This window comes from Saccostrea cucullata, unplaced genomic scaffold (genome assembly GCF_032062105.1).
Source record: "Saccostrea cucullata isolate Sc308-1 unplaced genomic scaffold, CSIRO_AGI_Scuc_v1 ctg2549, whole genome shotgun sequence".
In the NCBI taxonomy this organism is placed as follows: Eukaryota; Metazoa; Mollusca; class Bivalvia; order Ostreida; family Ostreidae; genus Saccostrea; species Saccostrea cuccullata.
In genome coordinates this window covers 43,479-66,622 of record NW_026941058.1, presented here as the reverse complement: position 1 = coordinate 66,622, position 23,144 = coordinate 43,479, and the positions used below count along the sequence as shown (strand labels likewise).

The window sequence follows — 23,144 nt, the reverse complement described above, 5'->3', positions numbered from 1 at the left end:
TCAAGTAAAGTTGACCAACTTCGAGGTTCAGCCAGACATCGTACAAGTAGGATACAAAATACAAATTAAACAGTCGTAATCTTATGAAAACATCTCTGTGGTTGATAATTTGTTTGTAGTGACTAAGTTAGTCATTTTAGAACTACTTTTACTGATTTTAGAAGTTTTTTTTGTAAGTAAGGAACGCTACGAATTTTCAGTTCGAATTTCCTCTGTCTTTCATGTCTATCGTGTACGAATGAATTTCAGGATGTTTAGATCAGCAATGAGCAACTGCATTGTAAATACATCTTACCAATAATTAAAAAAGTACTGAATTGATGGTTTTAATCATAAATAAGAGTCGATCAGGTGACAGTTACATGAGAATCCAATCAGTTTCCACATTTCCTCCGAGGCTTTTTTGAAGAAAGTTCACGTTTCAAGTTAGATCAAATACAAAGAAAAATAAACGTTTGGGAATTAAATATATAATAAAAGGGGAAAATATGTAAAATTGAACATGTAATATATATGTTGTAACTGTTAAACATTGACCGAATTTTTACCTATTTGTAATATTATTTCGTCATAGAATTCTGTATGACATCTGAATATTGAGAGCGTTAGTTATCACCATCGCTATATATATACCTAATGTTTTCACATATGAATAGATATAATCATGAAAACATTTTTAGAATTATAATCTATGAGTTTAAGAACTTAAAAAAAATCATTCTTTTAAAATTACGGTAAAAAAGTCTTCTCAAATCGAACCTGTTAACATCTCTGCTCCGCCGCCAAAATTGTGCGGTTTTTCATTAAAAAAACCGATATTTACAAGTGTCTTAGAAGTAAAATTTAAGCATCTTTACAATAGGAATTATGGCATAAAATTTAAATCAAGGGGACAAGTTAGAAAATTTATTCTTACCGACTTTATTGAATCCCGGTGTCGTACGTATATCCCAAATCACTATTTTGCAAGAGTACAGAGTGATAAATAAGTCAATAACCACTAAATAATTTGGGTACAATTATTTATTCAACAAAAATTGAAATCCAGTCACAGTTTACTAAATACAGCCATTATTCAGTCGTATTTGTGGAGAAAGCGAACGACAATCCATCGTTTGTTTACATCGGAAGCCATTTTGCCGCAATGCATGACGGAGCCAAAGACTTCTTTTTTGGAGTTCACGCCGTTTTTGGAGTTCGTCTAGACTGCTTAGGCTACAATATTTATCAACTTCACAAAAAGTTGCTATTCAGAGTTTTTCTACGTCTCTTTAAACATGTAAGAACTAACATAACAAATAGGATGTCGTAAAAATTTGAACAATAATCTATAATTTGCCTGACCTGTACTTTCATATTAATGAAGAGATGGGCTACAAAATCTCCTTGAAGATCAATAAATATTTAATGTCAGTCTCCCATGGTATTTCCACTATTAAATTACACGTGCAGCTTCCTGGTGCCCTGTCCCTATTCGGCATTGAAATTTCATGAACGACATAGACAATACTGACCATACTTATGCGTCCATAGGACATCAACAGTTGATATTCAGCATCATAATGTTATGTGAGAAACTACATCACAGCAACAGGAAGTTTGTACATCAAATCGTGATCTTTAACGCGGACCCGAATTAGATAACTTTTTAAATTCGGATAAAAACGAACATCTGACCCCCCCCTTTTTTTTTCAAAAGAATATTTCGTTTCCCAACTATGTAGATATTAACGAGGCCCGATCTAGTTGAACTGCGCATACGTTTTAACGCAGCGTCGACTCAGGCACGTCACAGTACCATTGACTGCCGTCACAATTGAACACAATAACGTCACAATTAAAATGACGTCAAATTGCGCTAAAATGTTTCGCTGATCCTGCATACCTGGTAACTACATAGACTGCACATGTCGAAAGCTGGTATTTCTATTATTTACATGTTTTTTTTTTTAAATATTTTTTTTAATTGATAAACAACTTTGGAACATGATTTATTTTCAGGTATCAATATCTTGGTACATATTCATTAATTTTACATTGTTTTATTTCAATTTGTGAGTTAAAAAAACAAACACTGCAACCGAAAGTATAAATAAAATTTACGATTTTAGTCTTTCTCCTTGAACATGTTGAAGTCTTTATACACACCTTTTTTTTGAGGACTTAAATATGCTTGATTTAAAAAAATCAGTCTTTGAATCATTTAAAGCAACCCCCAATATATTTTATTTTTCTATATATTACATGATATTAGTAAAATTTGTCATTTTCGCCTTTTACCCCCCCCCCCCTTCCACGTATAACAACGCCGCATATAAAGAAAAAAAAGAAAGCATGAAGAGAAAATTATTTCAAAATGTAAGAATTATTTATTTTTTAGAAACTAATACAGTATTGCATCGTTTGTTGATGTTATGTACACCTATGGCGACTTATTTCATGTCTAGTTGGATAAAATAAGTGCTAATTTTGTGTTTCGATATGCCCCCTTTTCACTGCAATAAAGGCTACCTTCAATTTTCTTTTCATTTTTTATAAGAAGAATGAAAATTGCATGATATATGTGAAAAACAAAAATTTTCATCGTGTACTTTTTTTTAATTTTCAATATCTTTGTTTATTGGAGGGTTTTACTATGTTGTTGTGTATAAAAACACAAAAAATGGTCCATATCTTGACAGTGCCCCCATTTGACTACAATAAAGGCAAGGTAATAAAATTTCATTCTAATTTTTCTTTGCATAATACATACAAAAATATTTCCAAATATTAAATTTTTTTATCATTCCGTTTTCGTAATTTTCAACTAGATCGGGCCTCGTTAAGTACTACACTTTCATATATTCACTATTTTTTTTTATTTTATTTTATTTTAGGGGGAGATGAGAAATACACGCAGTTTCAAAAAGGATAAAATAATTTATTATGAATTTTATTTTTTCATCACGTTATCAGTTGAAGCTGGAACTTTCATACTAGTTAGTATATACGTCTAGGATTAAAGTTAGTCTTTTTAAAACAATTTTCTTTACAAGTAGGACAAATATTCCTTTGTTCGTTATTTTCCATCAAACAGCAATTATCTGTATTTGTTTGGTCGGAAGCTTCCAAAGCTCATTTTAGATTGCAGCAAACTAAAAATCGTAGTTATTCAGGACAACAGAAAAAAATTACAGTATACGTAACTAATAAATTAAGATGATTTCTTTTTAAAAATTGATTTGAATATTTCAAAAAAAGTGAAAATACAAAATTCATACAGTGAAACTTGTTAGCATGATAAACTTTTTACCTAGATCGCTTCCAGTAGATCTAACTATAAAAGATGTTTGAGAGAGAGAGAGAGAGAGAGAGAGAGAGAGAGAGAGAGAGAGATGAATGGGATGATATTTACCCTTTTTAAGTCTATTTCTTTTGCATTGGATGAAGTTTCTTAGTTACTCTCCTGATTGTATGAATTATCAGATTTCCATTACACTACATAACTATACGTCATGGAGCCAGGGACGAGAAAATAGTTACTATCAAACAGACGAGCCCGGAAAACAACACTTTTCTCTCAAGTACCGTGACAACTTGAAGTAAACATATATATATGTAAACAGATATATTTTTATATTTTCCCAAATTAAATTAATACTATGAAAAGGAAATGACATCTTTAATTGGCCACTCTCTAATAAGACCCAACCCGACGATGCAAGTATAAACATGAAATAATAATAAATATCTCTTTTAAGATTGCTTGTGAGTATTTTTTTTATCATTATATATTCTTCCAATCTTAAGCTAAAGATATTTTCATTTAAAAGGGCAATCTCAATTTTGAAGTCATATGTCTTCAAGTGAGTAATGTGTTTTTATGCACATTATTCATATTGAGACTATTTCATTCCATTACTTAATTCTTTAAACTCATATTAATCTGTTTCAGTCTCCTTAACATTTTATAGATGCATTTTATTCTAGTATTAAAACAATCCTTTTTATATGTGAAAATATTCTGCTCTAGGATAGGAAATTTAAGTTTTTCTGACAGATTTTAGGATTTTTTTTTTCAAGTCTGAGAGTTAGAGAGGGAAAACACTCAGAAAATTTGTAAATTCTCACGTTATTCGAGGGTTCTTGTGTAAGGAAGACTCGCCAATCCTGTATACATGTAGAAAAGGTATACATGTATAGCTATATATCTGTGCAATATTTTAAATAATATGGAGACCATGCCATACGATCCAGGGAAGTGGATACCAAGAAATTTGACATTAATGACAAAGGCGTCAGAACGGGGTGGGGGGGGGGGGGGGTTGGGGGCGTAGGTTTAGCCCCCCCCCCCCCAAAATAGGAATTTCAAGTTTTAACAATGGTCAAATTAAACTTCTTTTTTGGCATACCCTTTTTTAAGGTTTGAATTTTTTTCCTTTTTGAACTAGCCCCCCCCCCCTCCCCGGCAATTTGCTTCTGACGCCAATGAATGAGATGTTACTTTACTCTAGAGAACAAAGCTTAATAAATTTATTAAGTTGTGCCCCTCAATGATTTTGCCTATCCATGTACTTTAATTATAGTACTACTGAGAAATAATGCTTATTTTAACGTTTGTGTCCCAATGAGGAACTATAGTATGTTTTAAAACCGGACCTGTTTATCACAAAATCGATAGAAAGATGATCAGATAAGTTTTTTTTTCTGTGTATATAAGAATCAAATAACTTTTCAGTGTACTTTTTTAAATGTATAATATTTTTGCTCCAGTTTTTTTAAAAAACCTTAATTCTATATGTGCATTGTTGAACATAGTTAATTTATTTTCTCTACAATTTGTAATCCTTTCAGTGGCAGACTCTAAATACATGTCTAGATGTATGAGTATTGGGGAAGGGGGTGTTCCATTTGAGGTTCCTTCTAGAGTAAACGTCTCATTGCGATAAGGAATATAATTAAATGTACATATGAACTCACAATGAGAGAACACGAGTTCTACTAAAAATAAAATTCCTTCTCGCTCTGTTGTTCATACTGGGAGAAAATGTACTTAAGATTATAATAATGTGAAATACTAAACTCTTATTTAACTACTAGAATCTAAAGGCATAGTACATTTTTGAAGTTAGTACTTTGTTAATATTTTCCTCTCCTTATTTATTTATTTATTTATTTATTTATTTATTTATTTATTTATTTTATTTTATTTTATTTTTATCTACTTAGATCTTTTCGTGTGCGTCTATGTTTTTCCGTTTTTATCCGCAACCTCTGTATTAACTTTTTCAAAGCACCGGAAATGAACACCAAATGAGAGAAAAACATAAATTTTGATGTAATATTTGTTTTTTATGGCTTAGATAATACTTGGTAATGTCTGGGTAAATTGTAGGAAATGTAATAATGTGTAGAAACTATGGACGATCTTCTTTAAATTTTGCTTTGATTTCTATTTAACGTTGTTAATGGGATTGGATTCTATTTTCTTTGTCTTACACTCAGCTGTTGAACCTGTTAAATTGGTTATCAAGTTATTGATTCATTGTGCCAGTCATGGAAAAATATGGCGACTATTGAGGAGATCTAAGTCTGATGTAGGCATATCTTAGCTGTTAACATGATGTCACCTTTTCTGCACTGTGTCCCCATGTGATGCACATTGTGGCTTATTTGTGGTGTACTGCATTATTTTTCTGGCCATTGCACATTCATTGTATCCATGTTGCTTATTTTATCATTGCATTTAACCAGAGTTGAATCTGGGAAAGGGTTTTAGGTTCAATTTTAATGTCGAGTTTATAACATGCAGATACATCATTTATGATTATGTCAACTAGTTTAATTGCAAAGAGGATGTCAGTAGGACAATATCATTTAAACTATAGAACATTCTATAAAGTAGATGAAATTGTTCATTCAAGAGCTGTATATATTTTTTAATTGGATGTTATATCCATATTTTTACAAATTGTAAATTATTACGGGCTTTTCAAAAATGCCTAAAGCATTGTATATATATCTTAATTATTCTTAATCAATTATTTTTTAGGATGAAAATACCCATTCAGAATGTAAGATGAATAGAGGAAGAGTTGTCATGGATGGGTAAACTGGGGGAAACTAGTTCTAAGGATGGGGAGTTCATCCTCCAAATTCCGCAAACACCTGAGTAATGGAGATGAAGTGGCAGCGCTTCACCTGTATAACAGCAACAGTGACCTCAGGAAGGGCCTTGACCCAAACTGTTCCTATGGTGACCATCATAACCATGAAACACCTCTGCATTATGCAGCAAAACATGCTATGAAAAGCTTATTAAGGTATGCAATCTCCACTGCTGTAAACAAGGTTAAAAAGAATATGAAGAAAAAATTTAAACTGCAATACCTGAATACAGTAAGAATAAGACGTGTAATAAGTTTTTTTTTTCTTTGGAAGGTAATATTTTTTTCAATTGTGTTCATAATAGTTTGGCATTTACTTAAATTTTTAGTTATCACTGTTAAAACTAGAATTAAAGTCTATATTATAGCAATGCAGAAAAATATTAAGAACAGTTTAAAAGTCAGTGACATATTTAAGACTCTTTCAAGTATGAATGTATGAAACTTGGAAGATTTTAGTTCTAATGAGTACATGTACTAAGTGGATATTTTCAAAATTTCTTTATTAGGATTTTCCTACATGACCATAGTGGAAATCCAAACAAGACAAATGGAAAGAAAGAAACCAGTCTGATATGTGTTTGCATGGAGAAGCCAGAACATGCCCAGTTTTACCCTGTGCAGAGGAAGAGGTTAGACTGTCTTCTGATTCTGCTGAAGTGGAGAGGACCAGAAACTGAAGATGGAGAGAGGGAGAGGGTAAATCTAGGCTCACAGGATGAGGTTTGTCATTTATCAACCATCTCAGTTTATGCTTATGATATATTGTCTAAGGAATTGCAAAGCAAAGCATTAAGCAGACTTAATATATGATTGTATACTTTTTCAGAATGACAACACTGCACTTCATTATGCTGCGCTGTCAGGACTGAAATACTGTGTAGAAGTAGGTATTGATGTAAAAAGGAATACATGTGATGTTTGTGGAAACCTTTTTTTGATATAAGAATGACCTTTACAACTACCGGTATTCTACCCCTAACATTCTCTACATTTCTTTATTGTAGAAGTTGGTCCAATCCGGTGCCCCACTGTTTATTGAGAACAAGGACAACCAGACCCCCTGTGACTGTGCAGAGGCCGGCTCACATCCAGAAATCGCTCTTTACCTGGAGTCCAAAATGGTTTTCTCTGTAAGTCACACCTGACAAGTAAAATTATGTCATTGAAGGGTGAAAGAATAATGTGAAGAAATTTGATAAATGAATCATATATTTTAAAATATTCGCCCCTTTTTAAGTTTTTTGTTTATATTGATACAGAAGATGGTTCTGTGTTTCATTGTATCAAAGTTTCAGATGCTGCAATTTTAGCAAAGAAATGACCAGGTTAATGTTTTTGGAGCAGGTTAACATTTTTGGTGCAGTTTTTGGTGTGGGTTTCATTTCCAAGTAACTATAAGCCCTATGTTAACCAAACTTGCATGGATGATACATCTAAGGATGCATACTACCGGGCTTGCTTCAGATGCTGAATCTGACCTACTTTTTTTGAGTGAACAGGTTAAAGTTTTTTGGTGTAGGTTTCATTTCCAAGTATCTTAAGTCCTATGTTGACCAAACTTGCATGGATGATACATCTAAGGATGGATACAACCAGGCTTGCTTCGGATGCTGAATCTGACCTACATTTTCTGTTTGAGTGAACAGGTTAAAGTTTTTGGTGCAGGTTTCATTTCTAAGTATCTGTAAGTCCTATGTTGACCAAACTTGCATGGATGATACATCTAAGGATGGATACTACCAGGCTTGCTTCGGATGCTGAATCTGACCTACATTTTCCGGTTGAGTGAACAGGTTAAAGTTTTTGGTGCAGGTTTCATTTCCAAGTAACTATAAGCCCTATGTTGACCAAACTTGCATGGATGATACATCTAAGGATGGATACTGCCGGGCTTGCTTCGGATGCTTCTGACCTACATTTTCCAGTTGAGTGAACAAGTAAAAGTTTTTGGTGCAGGTTTCATTTCCAAGTAACTATGAGTTCTTTAATGACCAATCTTGCATGGATGATACATCTTAGGATGCATACTACCAGGCTTGCTTCGGATGCTGAATCTGACCTACATTTTGTGGATGAGTGAAAATGTTAGTTTTTGATGTATGTTTCATTTCCAATTAACTATGAGCCTTATAATGTGCAAACTTGCATGGACGATATCTTAGGATGCACACTAATGGACTTGCTTCGGATGCTGATATATATTTTTCAGATAATTTAAAGTTATGGTTGCAGGTCTATTACCAAAAAACTTTAAGGCTTTTATAACATTGTATAAACCAAACTTGCACAAATGTTGCATCAAGAGATGAAAACTGATGCTGAATTACATTTTCATGAATACTTTAAATTTTTTATGTTGGTCTACTTCAAAGTATCAGATCATAATTGCTTAGATATTTTCATTTTTGGAATGTACATTTTTTGTTGGTTAATTGTGTGACTTTGCCTTATTTAAAGACAACATTCGTTGAGGTGAGCTCTGTAATCTCTGATTACCTATGGTTTGTTTTACAGAGTGTTGGGAATGAAGATGAAACTGATGAAGTTGCCTCCATAATGGAACCAGAGGTATGTGACCATTTTTGATATACTTCTTACACCTCTATTTTTGATGTTGTATTCAGAGGGTCTGAGAATTTTCTATTTTGACTGTACATTACAGGAGTACAGTGGATTACGGGCCCAGGATTTACAGGAAGCTAAGGACCAGTTACTGGTGGAGACAGCAGACATGTTGAGTGTGCCACTGTTTACCGCGGAAGCACTGCTCCGAAATCATGGCATGTTATATAATCCTTGATATTGATAATTTATCATTGAATGCCTCATTGCAGAATTGGTCATCACTATATTGTGACTTGAAGCTGACAGATTTTAAGAATCATTTGCATTTATACCGTCCAAAATGTTTAGTATCACATGTATTAATATTGAATTATAATAAATTCTATACTTCAGCTTTGATACGTAGTAATATGTCAGAGAATGGCTAGTATAACTGCCTGCCACTTGTAAGCCCTGCCTGATGGGTCTGTACTTTGTAGAGTGGTCTCGTGAGATGTTACTAGAAGCCTGGATGTCTGATCCCCTACACTGTTGTGAGAAGTCGGGTGTCCACCCTCCAGCCAGTGTTTTCTGTGATAAACCCGTGGTACAGCATTCACTGCACACAGATCAGCCTCGTCCTGAGACTCAAAACTCCACAGGAATTGTAAGTTTGTTAAATCTGTGTAAAGTCTGTTGACTCTGACCAATGTCTTATTTTCTAGAGTTTGAGTAAAAATATAAATTTTGAACAGATTGCATTGGAGTATTATAATTAATATTTTAGTTTACATCATTCTGACCATTTAAATATGATTCCATTTTTCTCAGCTTTACTACAGTTATGTATATATAATTAAGCCTGCTTTGTTTTTGTCATTTTAGTGTGATATTTGCATGGAGTCCTTCGTGATTTCAGAAGACCATGTGAGCATGACCTGTGATCACATGTTCTGCAGAGATTGTTGGAAGGAGTAAGTCTACATCTGTTAGTTATTCTTAAAAGTCAACAACAATAAAAATTTATTTTAGTTTCAGCCTAGACAGATGTAATTTTAATTACCAACAATTTTCACAACCAGACAGTTATTGAAATATTGCTCAAACCAGATATACCTGCTAACATTATACATGTATTTTGTTGTAAATCTGTTTAAAATAAACAGATTACTTTGAACCAGATATCAACTGAAATGTGTATTATTAGAACCGATTTAGCAATTGAGTGTACATACACAGTCCTACATGGTACATCCTCTTAAACTGACAGAGAATATTTAAATTTTAATTTAACCACTCAGGTACTTGAATCTCAAGATACAGGAGGGAGATGCCCACAATATAACATGTCCCGCCTATCAGTGTGATAAACTGGCTCCTGTAGAACTCATAGAGGGCATTGTGTCACGTGACATGGCCAGAAGATACCTACAGTTTGACATCAAGGTATGGGGTATCCTTTCTCAATTCTTGCTATATGTGTTTTTCCTGACAATACAGAACGATACTAGAGGTTGATTTATTCTAGGCGTTTGTGGACAGTAACCCTAACATTAAGTGGTGTCCATTTCCTGGGTGTGGGCGGGCAGTAAAACTTCCTGACCAGGAGGAACGGAACAAGAAAATCCCTGTGGACACTTCTCGAGCCGTGGATTGTGGAAATGGACACTATTATTGCTGGTATACTTGTTTACATTATCATGAAATTCTCAGTGGACCAAAAGATACTATATTTTAAAGTATTTATAAGATTAATTACAAAATAATAATTCTGATCACTAGAAAGAGCAACAATATTCTGAAAACCTAGAAAATAAGAATTAAATTTCTTCTCTCTATAACAAGAAAAAGGCTTTGTGATTGGCTATAAAAACATTTGAAATGAGTAGGAAACCAGAGATAGGTTGTTAAGGTTTATTTAAGGAATGACTCTAATTCTTGACCAAATTATCGAGTATAATCTGGTTTGGGTCAGTTTACGCTTTATAATCTGCGGAGCGGATTATAAAAAAGCGTAAACTGACCCAAACCTGATTATACGCGATAATTTGGCCAAGAATTAGAGTCATTCCTTATAATTTAATTTTAAAATAATTAAACAACTTTGGATGTAAAATTGTGTTGCTTTTTACGAGTTCAAATTTACTGCGCAATAATACAAACGTAGTAACGAAAGTGATGTGAAGCGAGGGGAGGTAATAACTAAAACATAGATCTAGCAGCCATGATGTGTGTTACATGAGGTAAGATCGAGTAAGTGTTTGAAGTTAAAGATACAGTTATTAAATCTTGAATTTTCCATGGATTCCGAGGACTGGAAATGAGGGGATTGCATGGATAAGATGATTAAGCTGGTCGTCAAGGGGGTGTGTCCCCATACCAAACCAGATTATACAAAATATTTTGCGTTCCTTTTTGGAAATCAACCAATGAGAGGCGAGAATATAAACAAAATTAAATTATATGTTGTTTACATGGTGACATATAAATATATATTTTCTAGGGATTGTCTTGGAGAAGCTCATGAACCAAGCAGTTGTGATAATTGGACAAAATGGTTTCAGAAGATCAGTGAAATCAGACCAGAAGAAAGTTAGTGTTTAAATTTTTACACATTGCATGTTTTTGCATACATTGAAAAGTTAATGAATTGATAATATAACAGACAGATAGACAGATTTTTAAAATCAAGTTTTTTTATACAATGTTTTGCCTACACATATGACTGATATACACTGTACTTGTTACTCTCCAGTGAGTGGTACAGAGGAGGAGACTGATGCTGCAGCTAACTGTTTGTGGCTGGTGACCAACTCTAAACCCTGTCCTAACTGTAAATCTCCCATCCAGAAAAACGAGGGATGCAATCACATGAAATGCTCAAAGGTAGGTACCTAGCTGTGTTCTGTTCATCTTCTTTTACATGTACACATGTCAGTTATAAAGTTATGTATATTAAGAGTGTTGATTGTTTAAATAAAATCAAACCAACAGAATGAATTGATATTCATGAGTCTTCAATGTTTATGTGCTTTCAGGGATTTATCAGTGCCTTCTCAGGGGCCGAAATTCGGCCCCATTCCCAATTGAAAATAAGTTCAATTTTTCCCAATTTGGCAGTATTTTTTCCCAATTGCGTTCTGCACAACATTGCTTTTTTTTTTAATTATCCTTGGAAAATACAAAGTAAATCAGTCAGATTGTCTGTAATTTTCCTCAGTTTAACTCATTTAGCAAAGCTACAGTTGTAACACATGTTTAAAAACATCGCCAACTTTTATTCCGAATTTCCTCAGTTTTTTTCTGAAGTAGTGATATTGTGTATTTCTATAGGTTTATTTACTCATTTTGACTTGCTCAATTGATCTACGAGTGAATGGTTAGAACTGCAGGCATTATTTCAGATAGAAAAATATATTTTCAATGCATATTTTAGAAAGTGTGCATTTAGTTAACATTATTTTGCAGGAGGTTTATTATATTTCCCCAGGGACTTAAGGTCCCTGATCTCCCATGACCTAAACTGGAATTTCATGGCGCACAAATATACTACCTTAAGTTGTATAAAATGAATACTCATTGAATTCAAATTTACATAGCACATTTATTACTCTATTTTTCATACTTGATCTTGTATGGTGATTAATGAAGTTGGATCATATTCAATTGTCTGTTAATTGGTAGCCCAAATTACAGCAGTAAATAAATTGAACCTGAATAGTGAACACATAGTTTAAGCAACATATATTTTTTTCCCAATTTCATCAAAAAGCCGATGTTTCCCAAAATAGGCTGATAAATCCCTGGCTTTGGTGTAATCAATTTTTCCTGTAAAGTTCTTCTGGCTTTTTACTTCTTTTATTGCATTTCAGTGTAAACATGACTTTTGTTGGGTGTGTCTGGACCAGTGGAAGAGACATAACACCAGTACCGGGGGATACTTTAAGTGTAACCGGTACGAGGCGGTCAAGGTGGTCCAGGAAGCCACTCAAAAAGCACAAACAGAGGTCAGTAAACCTCCATCTAGATAATACTGGCTTTTGACCTCTGAATAGTCCTTGACCTTTAATTGTTATTTGTATTTGAAAACTCAGTTTGCATTTAAATTAACAGAAATATGAATTTCTCATGAAAAAGAAACAGCATGAAAAAAGAGAAATAATCAATATTCCTGTTTTATAGGCAGAAGAACAGAATCAGAAGATGCAGGAATTAAACAAGTTTGTTCATTTCTACACTCGCTTTAAAAACCATGAAAACAGCTATAAGGTAGGTTGTTTGATAATTCAATGTTTTTTTAAAATGCATAGTTACTGATTTTGCTACATGTATTTTCAGATTCATAAATTTGGTAAAATTTTTGATAAGAATTTTCCTTTGTCAACATAAACATGTAAAAAAAACAATCAGGCCACATCACATTTAATGTAAAATATTTTTTTAGCTGGAGGAACCATTATTAAATACCACAAAGAACAAAATGATGAAACTAGCTGAGGCTGTCACTGATCTAGGTAAAGCTTGCCAAATTCAGTTTTCACCATTAACAATATTTTTATTAAACAGTGAAAATTACATGTATACTGCAAACCAACTTAATAGCTCGATAAATATTCCAGAGTTTTACAATCTACTTTTTGCTTCATATTTGTAGAGAATGTTTCTCAAGTCTCAAAAATTAATCGTTGCGGATTGATTTCAAACTGATGAATTGTGAATAAAAGATGACATAATAGTAGTTGGTTTACAGTATTTCTTTAAATTTACTATAATAATACATGTGTAGTAGTCTTACATTGATTGTTGATGTGGTATTTTCCTGCTAGCTTCAGCCAACTCAGAGACTCAGTTTGTTGAGCATGCTGTCCAACAGTTGCTCAAGGCTCGCCGAGTTCTCAAGTGTTCATACGTGTATGGATATTATCTGGATGGACCAGGCTACATGAAAATTGTGTTTGAGTTTATGCAGGTACAAATTCTGTCAAATCTTACCAAATATAGCCTCTGTACCACTATTTTTGGTCCTTTGAAACTTAGTGTTACTTGTATTCAAGAATAATTCATGACAAGCAGTTATTGTAAAATCTCATATTTTTGTGATTTAAGGTTAAAAAATATTGGTTCCAAGGGAATTTGATTTCATTGTTGAAAGAAATACCAGTACTGTTTTGTTATACATCAGAATTTACATTTCTTGGAAGAAATGAATTTTGTGGATCTTTTCATACCACAAAAACAATACATATTAAAACCCCAAGCATTGTTATTTCAAAAAATGATATTGAAATAAAATACTTCTTGTTTGAGTTCCTGAATCCTTTTCCTTTACAGACAGAGCTTGAGGAGACAACAGAGATCCTATCTCAGATGGTGAATCGTTTATATTTACGGACTCCCAAGAAACGCATCATTGAGCAGGCTCAGCTGGTACAGAGGAAAAGGCATGAGTTCATCCTGGCAATATCTAAAGGGCTAGTACCCCCAGAAACCCCTCCAGGGCTCCGTAAACACCGCAAGCGGAAGTACAGCATGGAAACAGAAGACGTGAGTTAGCTTTGTGTCTTAGGAAAAAGTTGATAAAGTTTGAAAAATTATATTAATTTCCGAATATTTCATATTTTGGAAAAAGAAGAGATTTCTTTAAATGATTTAAAGTCAACACTGTTTGTGCCAGCTTGATGTGTTTACTAAACCTATTTGATTAATTTTGTATGCTTAGATATATTAAATATGACTTTTTCTTGGAATTTTTAGGAACAGTTACGTAAAGCTATTCTGGCATCAATACAAGAGGTTGACCCAGCTAAACCTTGGATCAAAGATGCATCTGGTCGTCATACCAACGTAATGGCTGTCCTAGACTGGCCCAATAGTGATGATTCAGACACAGATGACTTATATACAATTGAAGAGGGTAATTCTAATGCTACTTCAATATTAAAGTTATTCATAAGAAATGTATTGATTATTTGTAAAGCTTGAATCTCAAAAAAAAGTCCTGGAAATACATGTACATTTCTCTTAAATTACTATAAAAGAAGGAGATATTTTCACCATCTTTGTTTCTTTCATTAATTAATGAGGAGAAATCTATGCTTTCATTTTAGGGAAGTGTCAGAAGATCTCTTGTGACAATCCACGAGCCAGAAATCCTCGTACCGGTGAGATTCATGGCTACTGTAGTCGGCAGTGTATGTACGAGGACAAAATAGAAAACCCAGACCAACCAGGTCAGTGATTGTAGGTGGACAAAAGTTTTCAGAACCAATTCTCATGCAGATGTTGTTTGCTACTTTGATTGCATAGCATGGTACTTCCATTCATGTCCTGTTTCATTAAACAATTTGGCTTTTCCAATCTACTTTGTCCGAGAAAGATCTTGTTTATTTATAGCTAAGCTTAGGAATCTTCACAGTAATTTTATCGTAGACTTGTATTGAAATCTCTAATCTATTTAAAGTGACACTTAGTGCATTGTATCTATGTAGTTATTCAGTATACTGAGGAAATTTTCTTCTCAGAGCCTGTCCAGGAGGTGATTATGGATGAGCAGATGGATTTATTACGAGCCCTGGAGATGTCCAGACTACAGTTTCTACATGATCAGGGCATCATCACAGCAGACAGAAGTTCTATATCAATACAGTAAGTAACCATAGTCTGTGAAGTCATACAGATGTAAAGTATGATATCAAAAGACCATGAATAAAGCTGACCAGGCTCACTATACAAGCAAGTTAACAGAAAATAGACATAAAACAATTTTATTAACATTACATGAACATTATTTTTTCACCTTGACAACTTTTTACAATTACATTGACCATTTACATAAATACAAATTGAAGAAGTTTTGAGTGAATTAAACCAGTGAAATGATTTTCTCTTCATATAAACTAACCCATAGATCTGTATAATGTGGTATATTTACCCAGGAAATGTTTTTTACCAAATTTGTAGCATGCCCCCTGAAGATTCTGTGGCCTCCCCATCACTGGGAGCTGAAGAAACCGTGAGACAAAGGTCACCAAGGTTACAGAAAAAGTCCCCCAAACAGAAATCCCCAGGGTCCAAGGCTAAGGGTAAAGGAAAAGGAAAGAAAACAATACAGGCTGCTCTGGAGGAGTTGGATGTAGAACTTCAGAGGGTGTTGGAAATCTCATCCATCAGTCCAACAGGTAAGAAAGTCAAAGCAAACTTTAAAACATTTATCAATCTACACCCTCTTTGCTCTTTCCATTATGGTATCTGTTTGATTATTATAACAAGGATTTGAATGAATCAAGATTTCCTGATTTTAGGACTGAAAGAGCTTCTGTATTTGTTCAGTCAATCTGATTATCAGTAGGGTTGTCTACCTGTGAATAATATTTTATAATTCTACTCTTCCTTTATTCATTTTTTCCAAATTTAGTTAAAACTTTGAACAGTGCACACATCATAATGATATATAACCATGAGTATCAGAGTATATCTCCAGAGTTTTTTCCCTTGGTCCCAGGTTTGAAATATTGAGACTTGACTGTACCTGTACTGAGAAAAATGTTTAATCTATTTTTTCTTCAAAAATGTCCTTCCTCTGAATGTTTGCCATTAGAAATGACCATTATCCCACGCTTGATGTGAGTTTTGTGTCACTTCCAGAATTACAGGAGACCATGAGGAGTGATCAGAGGTCACATGATAGAGGTGCCGGAAAACCTCGCAGCCGATTTGACAACACAGGGGCGCTCTGTGTTCAAAGTGTTCCCAACAGAAGTGTAGAGGATCTAGATCACGACGACTGTATTAACTGCAATTTCGGTATGTTCTTTGAGAAATGCATTTTGCAAATACTTAAGAATCTCTTTTATATCATTTAAAATTATTCAAAAAAATTTAAATTTTATAAATACATATACATGTATCTTTTTTCCGTTGCATCTTACAAGCATTTAGAGAAGGCAAAAAATTATGGTAATTATTACTCGCTTAGGAAAGCATTTCCATCATTTGTCTCCCTCTTCCTGTATTAAAAGATTTCTTGCTTACTAACTGCTTGAACAAGCAATATACCAGAAAGATTTAGATCCAGCCAGTAAAAGACTGAATTACAATTTACTTTTGAAGTATTTTTCATAAAAACAGTTTATTTACAAATTTTTGAATTAAATACTGCAAACCAACAATTATTCGCGTCATCTTTAATTCGCGATTCGTTCGTTTGAAAACAATCCGCGAGCATTAATTTTTGTGACCAAGGAAACATTTTCTACAAATACTAAGCAAAATTACTTATTCACTGCAATTAATATTCATGAGTTGAAGTCGGTCGCGGAACTCGCGAATATTTATCGCGCGCGAATAAAAGTTGGTTTACAGTACTATTTTAGATCTTTTAAGAATTGTCAAATGATTACCATATTAGATGTGATAAAACATAGAAAAATTATTTAATGATATTCCATTTTGTGTAGTTGATCCTGAAAGGAGGAGTTCAAATGAGGACCAAACCCCCACCACCCCCAGATCATCTGTCTGGCCCCTTCCTGATGCAACAGGGGACCACTTACCGTTAATCAGTCAAGCAAAACCCACATCACCCAGAAGAACCAGCTCAAACTCGTGCTTTGGGATCATCAAAGACATCAGTGTCTCTAATCTTCACACAGGGGAGTCCGACAAAATCAGAGATATGGAGGAGAAAAACTTGGCTCTCCTGGCCAGCACTAAAGTGCCTGAGGAGGATTCAGACCCCCTCCCTTCTCTTCCAGGACCAACAGGGTACAGTAGCAGACTACACCAATCAATCAGGGACCAAGCTTATAGCTTCAAGAACAGCCTGGGACTGTTGGCAGCCAACACCCCAGGTGATGAACATATTCTTCTGTTACAGAGCCCGGAGACTCCAGAGCATGTAACTCTGGGGTATCCAGGACAATCGTGTAATAGGGGTGGTGTTTCGTTAGAGTATGCAGATGTAGACATTCATACCGAGAATTCTCCAGAAAGCGATTCTGAACATGATGCATGTCACAAATTTTTATCGACATTAAAACCCCCAACAGATGGCTTTCTGGATTCTCTGAACGTCTGTGTCAATGATATAAAACCATTCAAGGTTACCCCACCACAAGATCTGTCTTTACTTGCTGAGGGGAAGGATTCTGACACTCTACAGGCTGACAAAGTCATGGCACCACTAGAGTCATTCTTAGATGCCTGGGCCACAAAGAGTGAGAGTCAGATTCAGAGTGAGGCTGGGAATTATAGTGCTATAGAGGACACAACAGTCCCTTTATATCACAGTGAAGAGCTCATGCTTCCAGCAGAAACTGTGGTGCCTACACCAGTAATCCAATCAATGCTCCCAGGAAATGAGGATGGCCTTCAATTACTGGATGTAGAAGATGAACAGGAAGTTGAGGAACTAGCTCCACCTAGTGGTGACATTGTCGAAGCTGAAGAGGGAGATAACTCAGTTTATGTTTAAGATGGAGATTCTTTCAATGCATGTGATATTTGTCAAACCTTGATATTTCTTTATAGTGTGCCCTTTTTAATTAATATATTAAGATTTTATTTATAGTTATTTATTAAGTAACAAAGTAGCTTAATCATGTACAGGTACGAGGGTTGATCCAAAAGTTCGTGGAATTTCCTCATACTTTATTGATTTTTAAATGGAATTGGTTGAAAATTACAAATGAAAATATAGACACTTGATGAATATTTAAAATTTAAAAATATTTTTAATATCTTTGATAGTAACTCTATGGCAGTTGCCATGGAAACGGTTGTTTGGAAATGCGGGGGAGACTTTAACGCGTTTATTATTACTTTAATTCTTAATACGTGAAATGAGAATTAAACCGCCCTATGTGGTATATAAAACGAAAATTATGTCATTATTACGATTGCTTGATCTTTTATAAATGTTTGTATGAGAGTTTTACTGATTTTACTGGATATTTAATTTATAAGTTGATGATTTATTGGTCATCTTTAAGTTGTTAGACAACGTCAAATTTCGGTCAAGTCATACGTTTTGTGAAAATTCCGGGATCACTCTATCTTAAACGCGTATATCATTGACAGAGGCCGGGGGGAAATGCACTTAGTAACTGGTTTTCCAGTAGCATAAGAAATTTAAGAAAAAATAGAACTTTCATGGACGTTGATTTAGGATGTGGTCGCTTTTTGGAGGCTCTGTTTTAAGTGCATACCCCCGTAGACAAATCAAAAGCGTCAATGGACGTTGTTGGCTGCGGCACTGTTCTTGACTTTGCTACTGATATTGGAACATCATATGGAAAGATTGGGAGTTTTTTGAAACATGAGCGAAAAATGACGATAAGTTGGTGCGAGAGGATACCCAGGCCTTTCTTGAGAAAAAAAATGGAGGAAAGGGCAGCATTTTGTAGAATAAAGTATTCAAATTGGTCATTAGGATAAGATGCTTCTATAACGTGACGTGACATATCTAACTTGACGTTACGTCGAAGTCTCCCCCGGGTTTCACAACTATGCATTTTCAGAAAGTTCGTGTGACCTTATTAGTAATTGGAAAGTGATGAAATTTTCCAATATTGTTGCATTATGACTCTATTTTATTAATATGCCTGTTGTTTGCTTTCATCAAATCACGATAAAATTTTAGAAAGAAATTCCACGAACTTTTGGATCAACCCTCGTACATAGATTTGTGTGTGTATTTATGGAATAGATTGCTATATGTATGCACAAAGAAGGCTATTCATAAAAATATGTTTATTTGTAACTGAAGATATGAACAGCAATGCATATTACTTCTTACATGTTATAGTAGAAAGGCTTGTTTGTTTTACATGAATGAATTAACACAGATTTATACTTGTAGGTCCTATGGACCTGTTAATTTGCTTTACCTGTAATTCATTATATAAATATTTTCATTTGATTACATGTAAACATGTATTTAACAAATTTGCTAAACATATGTTTATATTTTTTTCATGGAGGAAGCAAATGTTTAGGGAAGTATTAAATACAAAACTTGACGTATAGTAATAAAGTTTTCAGATGTAATAAATTGCAAACGTAAATACAACAAATATTGGGTCAATATCTTAAATTTTGACATTTTTAAAGAATTGCTTTAAAAGATGTAAATTCCATCTGATATATCAGTTCTCTGTTGGATGCAAAATAAATCTGCTCCATCTGTAAATTTGTCGATTGAATTCAGACTTCTTATAACCAAACATTTTAAAAATCATTGTTAAGAATTTTGCCAGTGTTCCAAAAAACACAATGTCCACTCGATCAGTAAATTCACAATATCTGTTTTCACTATGAGCAAGTTTTAGTGTAATAGAAAATTCCCTCCACGTTTTAAAAGTTGATTCTTTATAAAAGCACCTTGTCCTGTCATTTCTGATGACAGAGGTGGTATGTGTTGTAAGTGTCTGGTAGACTGTTGTTGATGATTGATTAAGCAGTTGTTGAAGTTGTGTTTAATAGGTATGTTGACAATGACTAGGCTGTTGTTGACATTTTAATTTAGTAGGTATGTTGACCAAGATGTTGTTGATGATAAGTTTACTAGGTATAACAATGTTGACTAGGCTGTCATTGACAATGAGTTTAGTAGGTACATGTATGTTAATTAGGATGTCATCGAGGTTGAGTTTAGTAGGTATGTTGACTAGGATGTTGTTGATGATAAGTGTAGTAGGTTGTTTAGAAGAATAAGGTTGATGGTTGAAGACTCAGTTGTTGTGTTCAAAAGAAAGACTGCTGTTGTACATGACATTCAATTAAGTCATTTTCAGGGTCTTTTTTCTAGGTTTTTAGAGCTATTATAAACTTGACTTTGGGATTTTATCTCCAAGGTTGTATACAATGTTTAATCTCATATAATACATGGGGTAAAAATCAATTATTTAAAATTCATGCAGTTGAATTTAAAGGTATGAATTCCTTTTAATCTTTTACAATTTATATTAGGTATTGACTTTTTGTAAGAATTTGAGGTGGGAAGATTTATTTTACCCATGTGTTTTGAGATAATGCAAAAAATAATACACTGTACAAGATGTCACAACAGTCGCATACAAACACACACATATAGACACACTCTCACATTGATATGATACATGTAGTAAGTCTACTGATTAAATTAAGACAATTTTCTGTAGTTTATAGTGGACACACTGTGATATCTTTATTTAAAGTCAAGCTGTTTAATTGTTGAAAGAAGTGAAATTATGGTTGTCCAGATAATGATTAGGAAAAGATTCAAATTTATTACTTGATAACTATTTTGCAATTTTTATGTGTTTTGTTATGATTTTTTTATTTTTCCATTTATAAAACCCAATTGAAATTATGCACATGCATATAAATTTCTAATTTGGTTCACAGATATTTCTTAACAAAATAATTATATTGAAACAGTGCCACAAACATTGTATATATATGATTTGTATGCTTCAATATATTAAAAATTCTGTGTATATTTATATATGAATTTCAAAACCTAAACAGTTCAGATTTTTGAAGAACTTAAAAAGTTTTAACAAAGAGTAGTAAATTCTTTGAAAGGAAATGTAAAACTGTAGTTTTTTTTATATGATAGAACAATGTGCATGTTTATCATCAGTTAGATATGAAGTGATCAAATTCATTATCATTATCATCAGTAGGGCTCAACTGTTAAGTACAGAAAGTTACTTTTACTATCCATTTGTTGTTCAATCAATTAAAAATACATGTACAAGTATTCTTATACTTTAATATTATCTGCAAAAATAGATACTGTTTCACAATCAATTGCATATTTTTAATAATTACAAAGACAATTGGACAGCTTATATAGTTACCTTCAATGTGTAAAATAGCAGTAAAAATACTATTCTGATAATGTTTATGTACATGTATAGACATTTTTTGTCATAACAATTGCAAAATACTCTAACACTAATTATCACAACAAATGATGACAAAAAGAATGTGGAATTGAATTCTATATTCTGATCTCGGAAGATAACACATTTTCATATGTTAGTTTAAATAGAGTATGATAAAGTTGTACGCATGCTTTGCTTAAAATATTTATGGTAAGTTGTATTGCACATTGCCTCTTTAAAGAATATACATGTATAATATCAATGTAAAATGTCAAGAAATACGTAGTGCGAAAAAATGATATAATTTTATGCAGTGGTTTTAAAAGATTCAGGGTTCCTTTTCTCTCTTGCGATTTAAGTGTGTTCAGTCAGTGCCAAGTATATCATATCAGATAAATATATTTTTATTATGATAGCAACGGAATTGAATTTTGTTGTATTACAGTGTTGTTGCTCTAGTGACATTCTTATTGTGTTAATTAATCTGAATTCTAAGTGAACTTTTCCTCTCACTGGAATAATTTTGCTCTATGAATAACCATGCTTTTCAGAATTTGGCTTGTGATTTATGTGTAACTTAACATCTATGACTACATTAAATTTTGGAGGTGTCTCTTTGCCGTTTTAATTATTAAGATTTGGTACTTCATCATGACTTATGGGTGTGTCCATCTCTTTCTACACTTTTATGTGCACAATAATCGAAGCACCTCTCGAACTATGACAACATACTTACTAATTTGATGATTATTACAATTTAGAAAGCCACAAGTCAAGGTCAAAGGTATAGAGATCGTTATCATCTTGACCTTTTTGTGATACATATTTAGCTGTTCTTTACCAGGTGTTCTCCATTATAATACCCATTGTGACCCTATCCTACACCCAGGGCTCATAATCTGGACAGTTTAGAATCTACATTACCTAACTTAAAAGATGTTTCCACATGAGTTTCATCTTTTCTGGTCCACTTGTTTTTGAGAAGATGATGTTTAAAAAAAATTTCTATACATTTCAATGTAAAACTTGAATTCCCTGTTGTGGCCTCGCCCTACTCCCAGGGGTCTTGATTTGAACAATTTGGAATCTACACTACCCCAGGATGTTTTTAAATAAATTTCAGCTTTTCTGGCCCAGTGGTTCTACACTGTGAAGAAGATTTTTCCTATAAATTTCAATGTAAAACTTGAATTCCCTATATTGTGGCCCCGTCCTATCCTCAGGGGTCGCGATTAGAATAATTGAGAATCTACACTACCCCAAGATGCTTCCACTTAAGTTTCAGATTTTCTGGCGCAGTGGTTTTTGTGAAGATTTTAAAAGAGTTTCCTATATATTTCAATGTAAAACTTGAATTCCCTATTGTGGCCCTGCCCTTTCCCAGGGGATCATGATTTGTACAATTTATAATCTACACTACCCCAAGATGATCCACATAAGCTTCTGGTCCAGTGATTCTTGAGCAGATTTTTTATTGACCCCACCTTATTATCTTTTCTTTGATTGTCTCCCCTTGTGAAGTGAATTTAGCCCTTCATTTTAACAATATAAACTCCTTTTCACCCAAGGATGCTATGTACCA

General features: G+C 33.6%; 1 protein-coding gene across 1 annotated transcript; it reads left to right on the top strand.

The window, feature by feature from the left end:
• The first annotated feature begins 5,265 nt into the window (after nt 1-5,265).
• Nucleotides 5,266-22,175, top strand: LOC134257033 (ankyrin repeat and IBR domain-containing protein 1-like). Its single transcript, XM_062739689.1, has 25 exons — nt 5,266-5,317; nt 6,032-6,302; nt 6,656-6,869; nt 6,976-7,032; nt 7,154-7,279; nt 8,664-8,717; nt 8,812-8,929; nt 9,194-9,360; nt 9,579-9,667; nt 9,995-10,139; nt 10,222-10,373; nt 11,197-11,285; nt 11,449-11,579; nt 12,566-12,700; nt 12,876-12,962; nt 13,138-13,207; nt 13,520-13,662; nt 14,025-14,237; nt 14,448-14,607; nt 14,801-14,923; nt 15,215-15,338; nt 15,654-15,871; nt 16,338-16,496; nt 17,150-18,307; nt 19,374-22,175. Exons 2-24 carry the CDS (start codon nt 6,115-6,117, stop codon nt 18,163-18,165), a joined length of 3,978 nt encoding a protein of 1,325 aa, XP_062595673.1. The 5' UTR covers nt 5,266-5,317; nt 6,032-6,114; the 3' UTR covers nt 18,166-18,307; nt 19,374-22,175.
• The last annotated feature ends 969 nt before the right edge of the window (nt 22,176-23,144 follow it).

Bases quoted from the DNA above. Each gene is read 5' to 3' on its own strand.
- LOC134257033 (XM_062739689.1), top strand. From the start codon at position 6,115: ATGGGGAGTTCATCCTCCAAATTCCGCAAACACCTGAGTAATGGAGAT. The intron at 11,286-11,448 runs GTTAGTGTTTAA...GTTACTCTCCAG, and splicing joins TGAAATCAGACCAGAAGAAA to TGAGTGGTACAGAGGAGGAG. The intron at 16,497-17,149 runs GTATGTTCTTTG...CATTTTGTGTAG, and splicing joins CTGTATTAACTGCAATTTCG to TTGATCCTGAAAGGAGGAGT.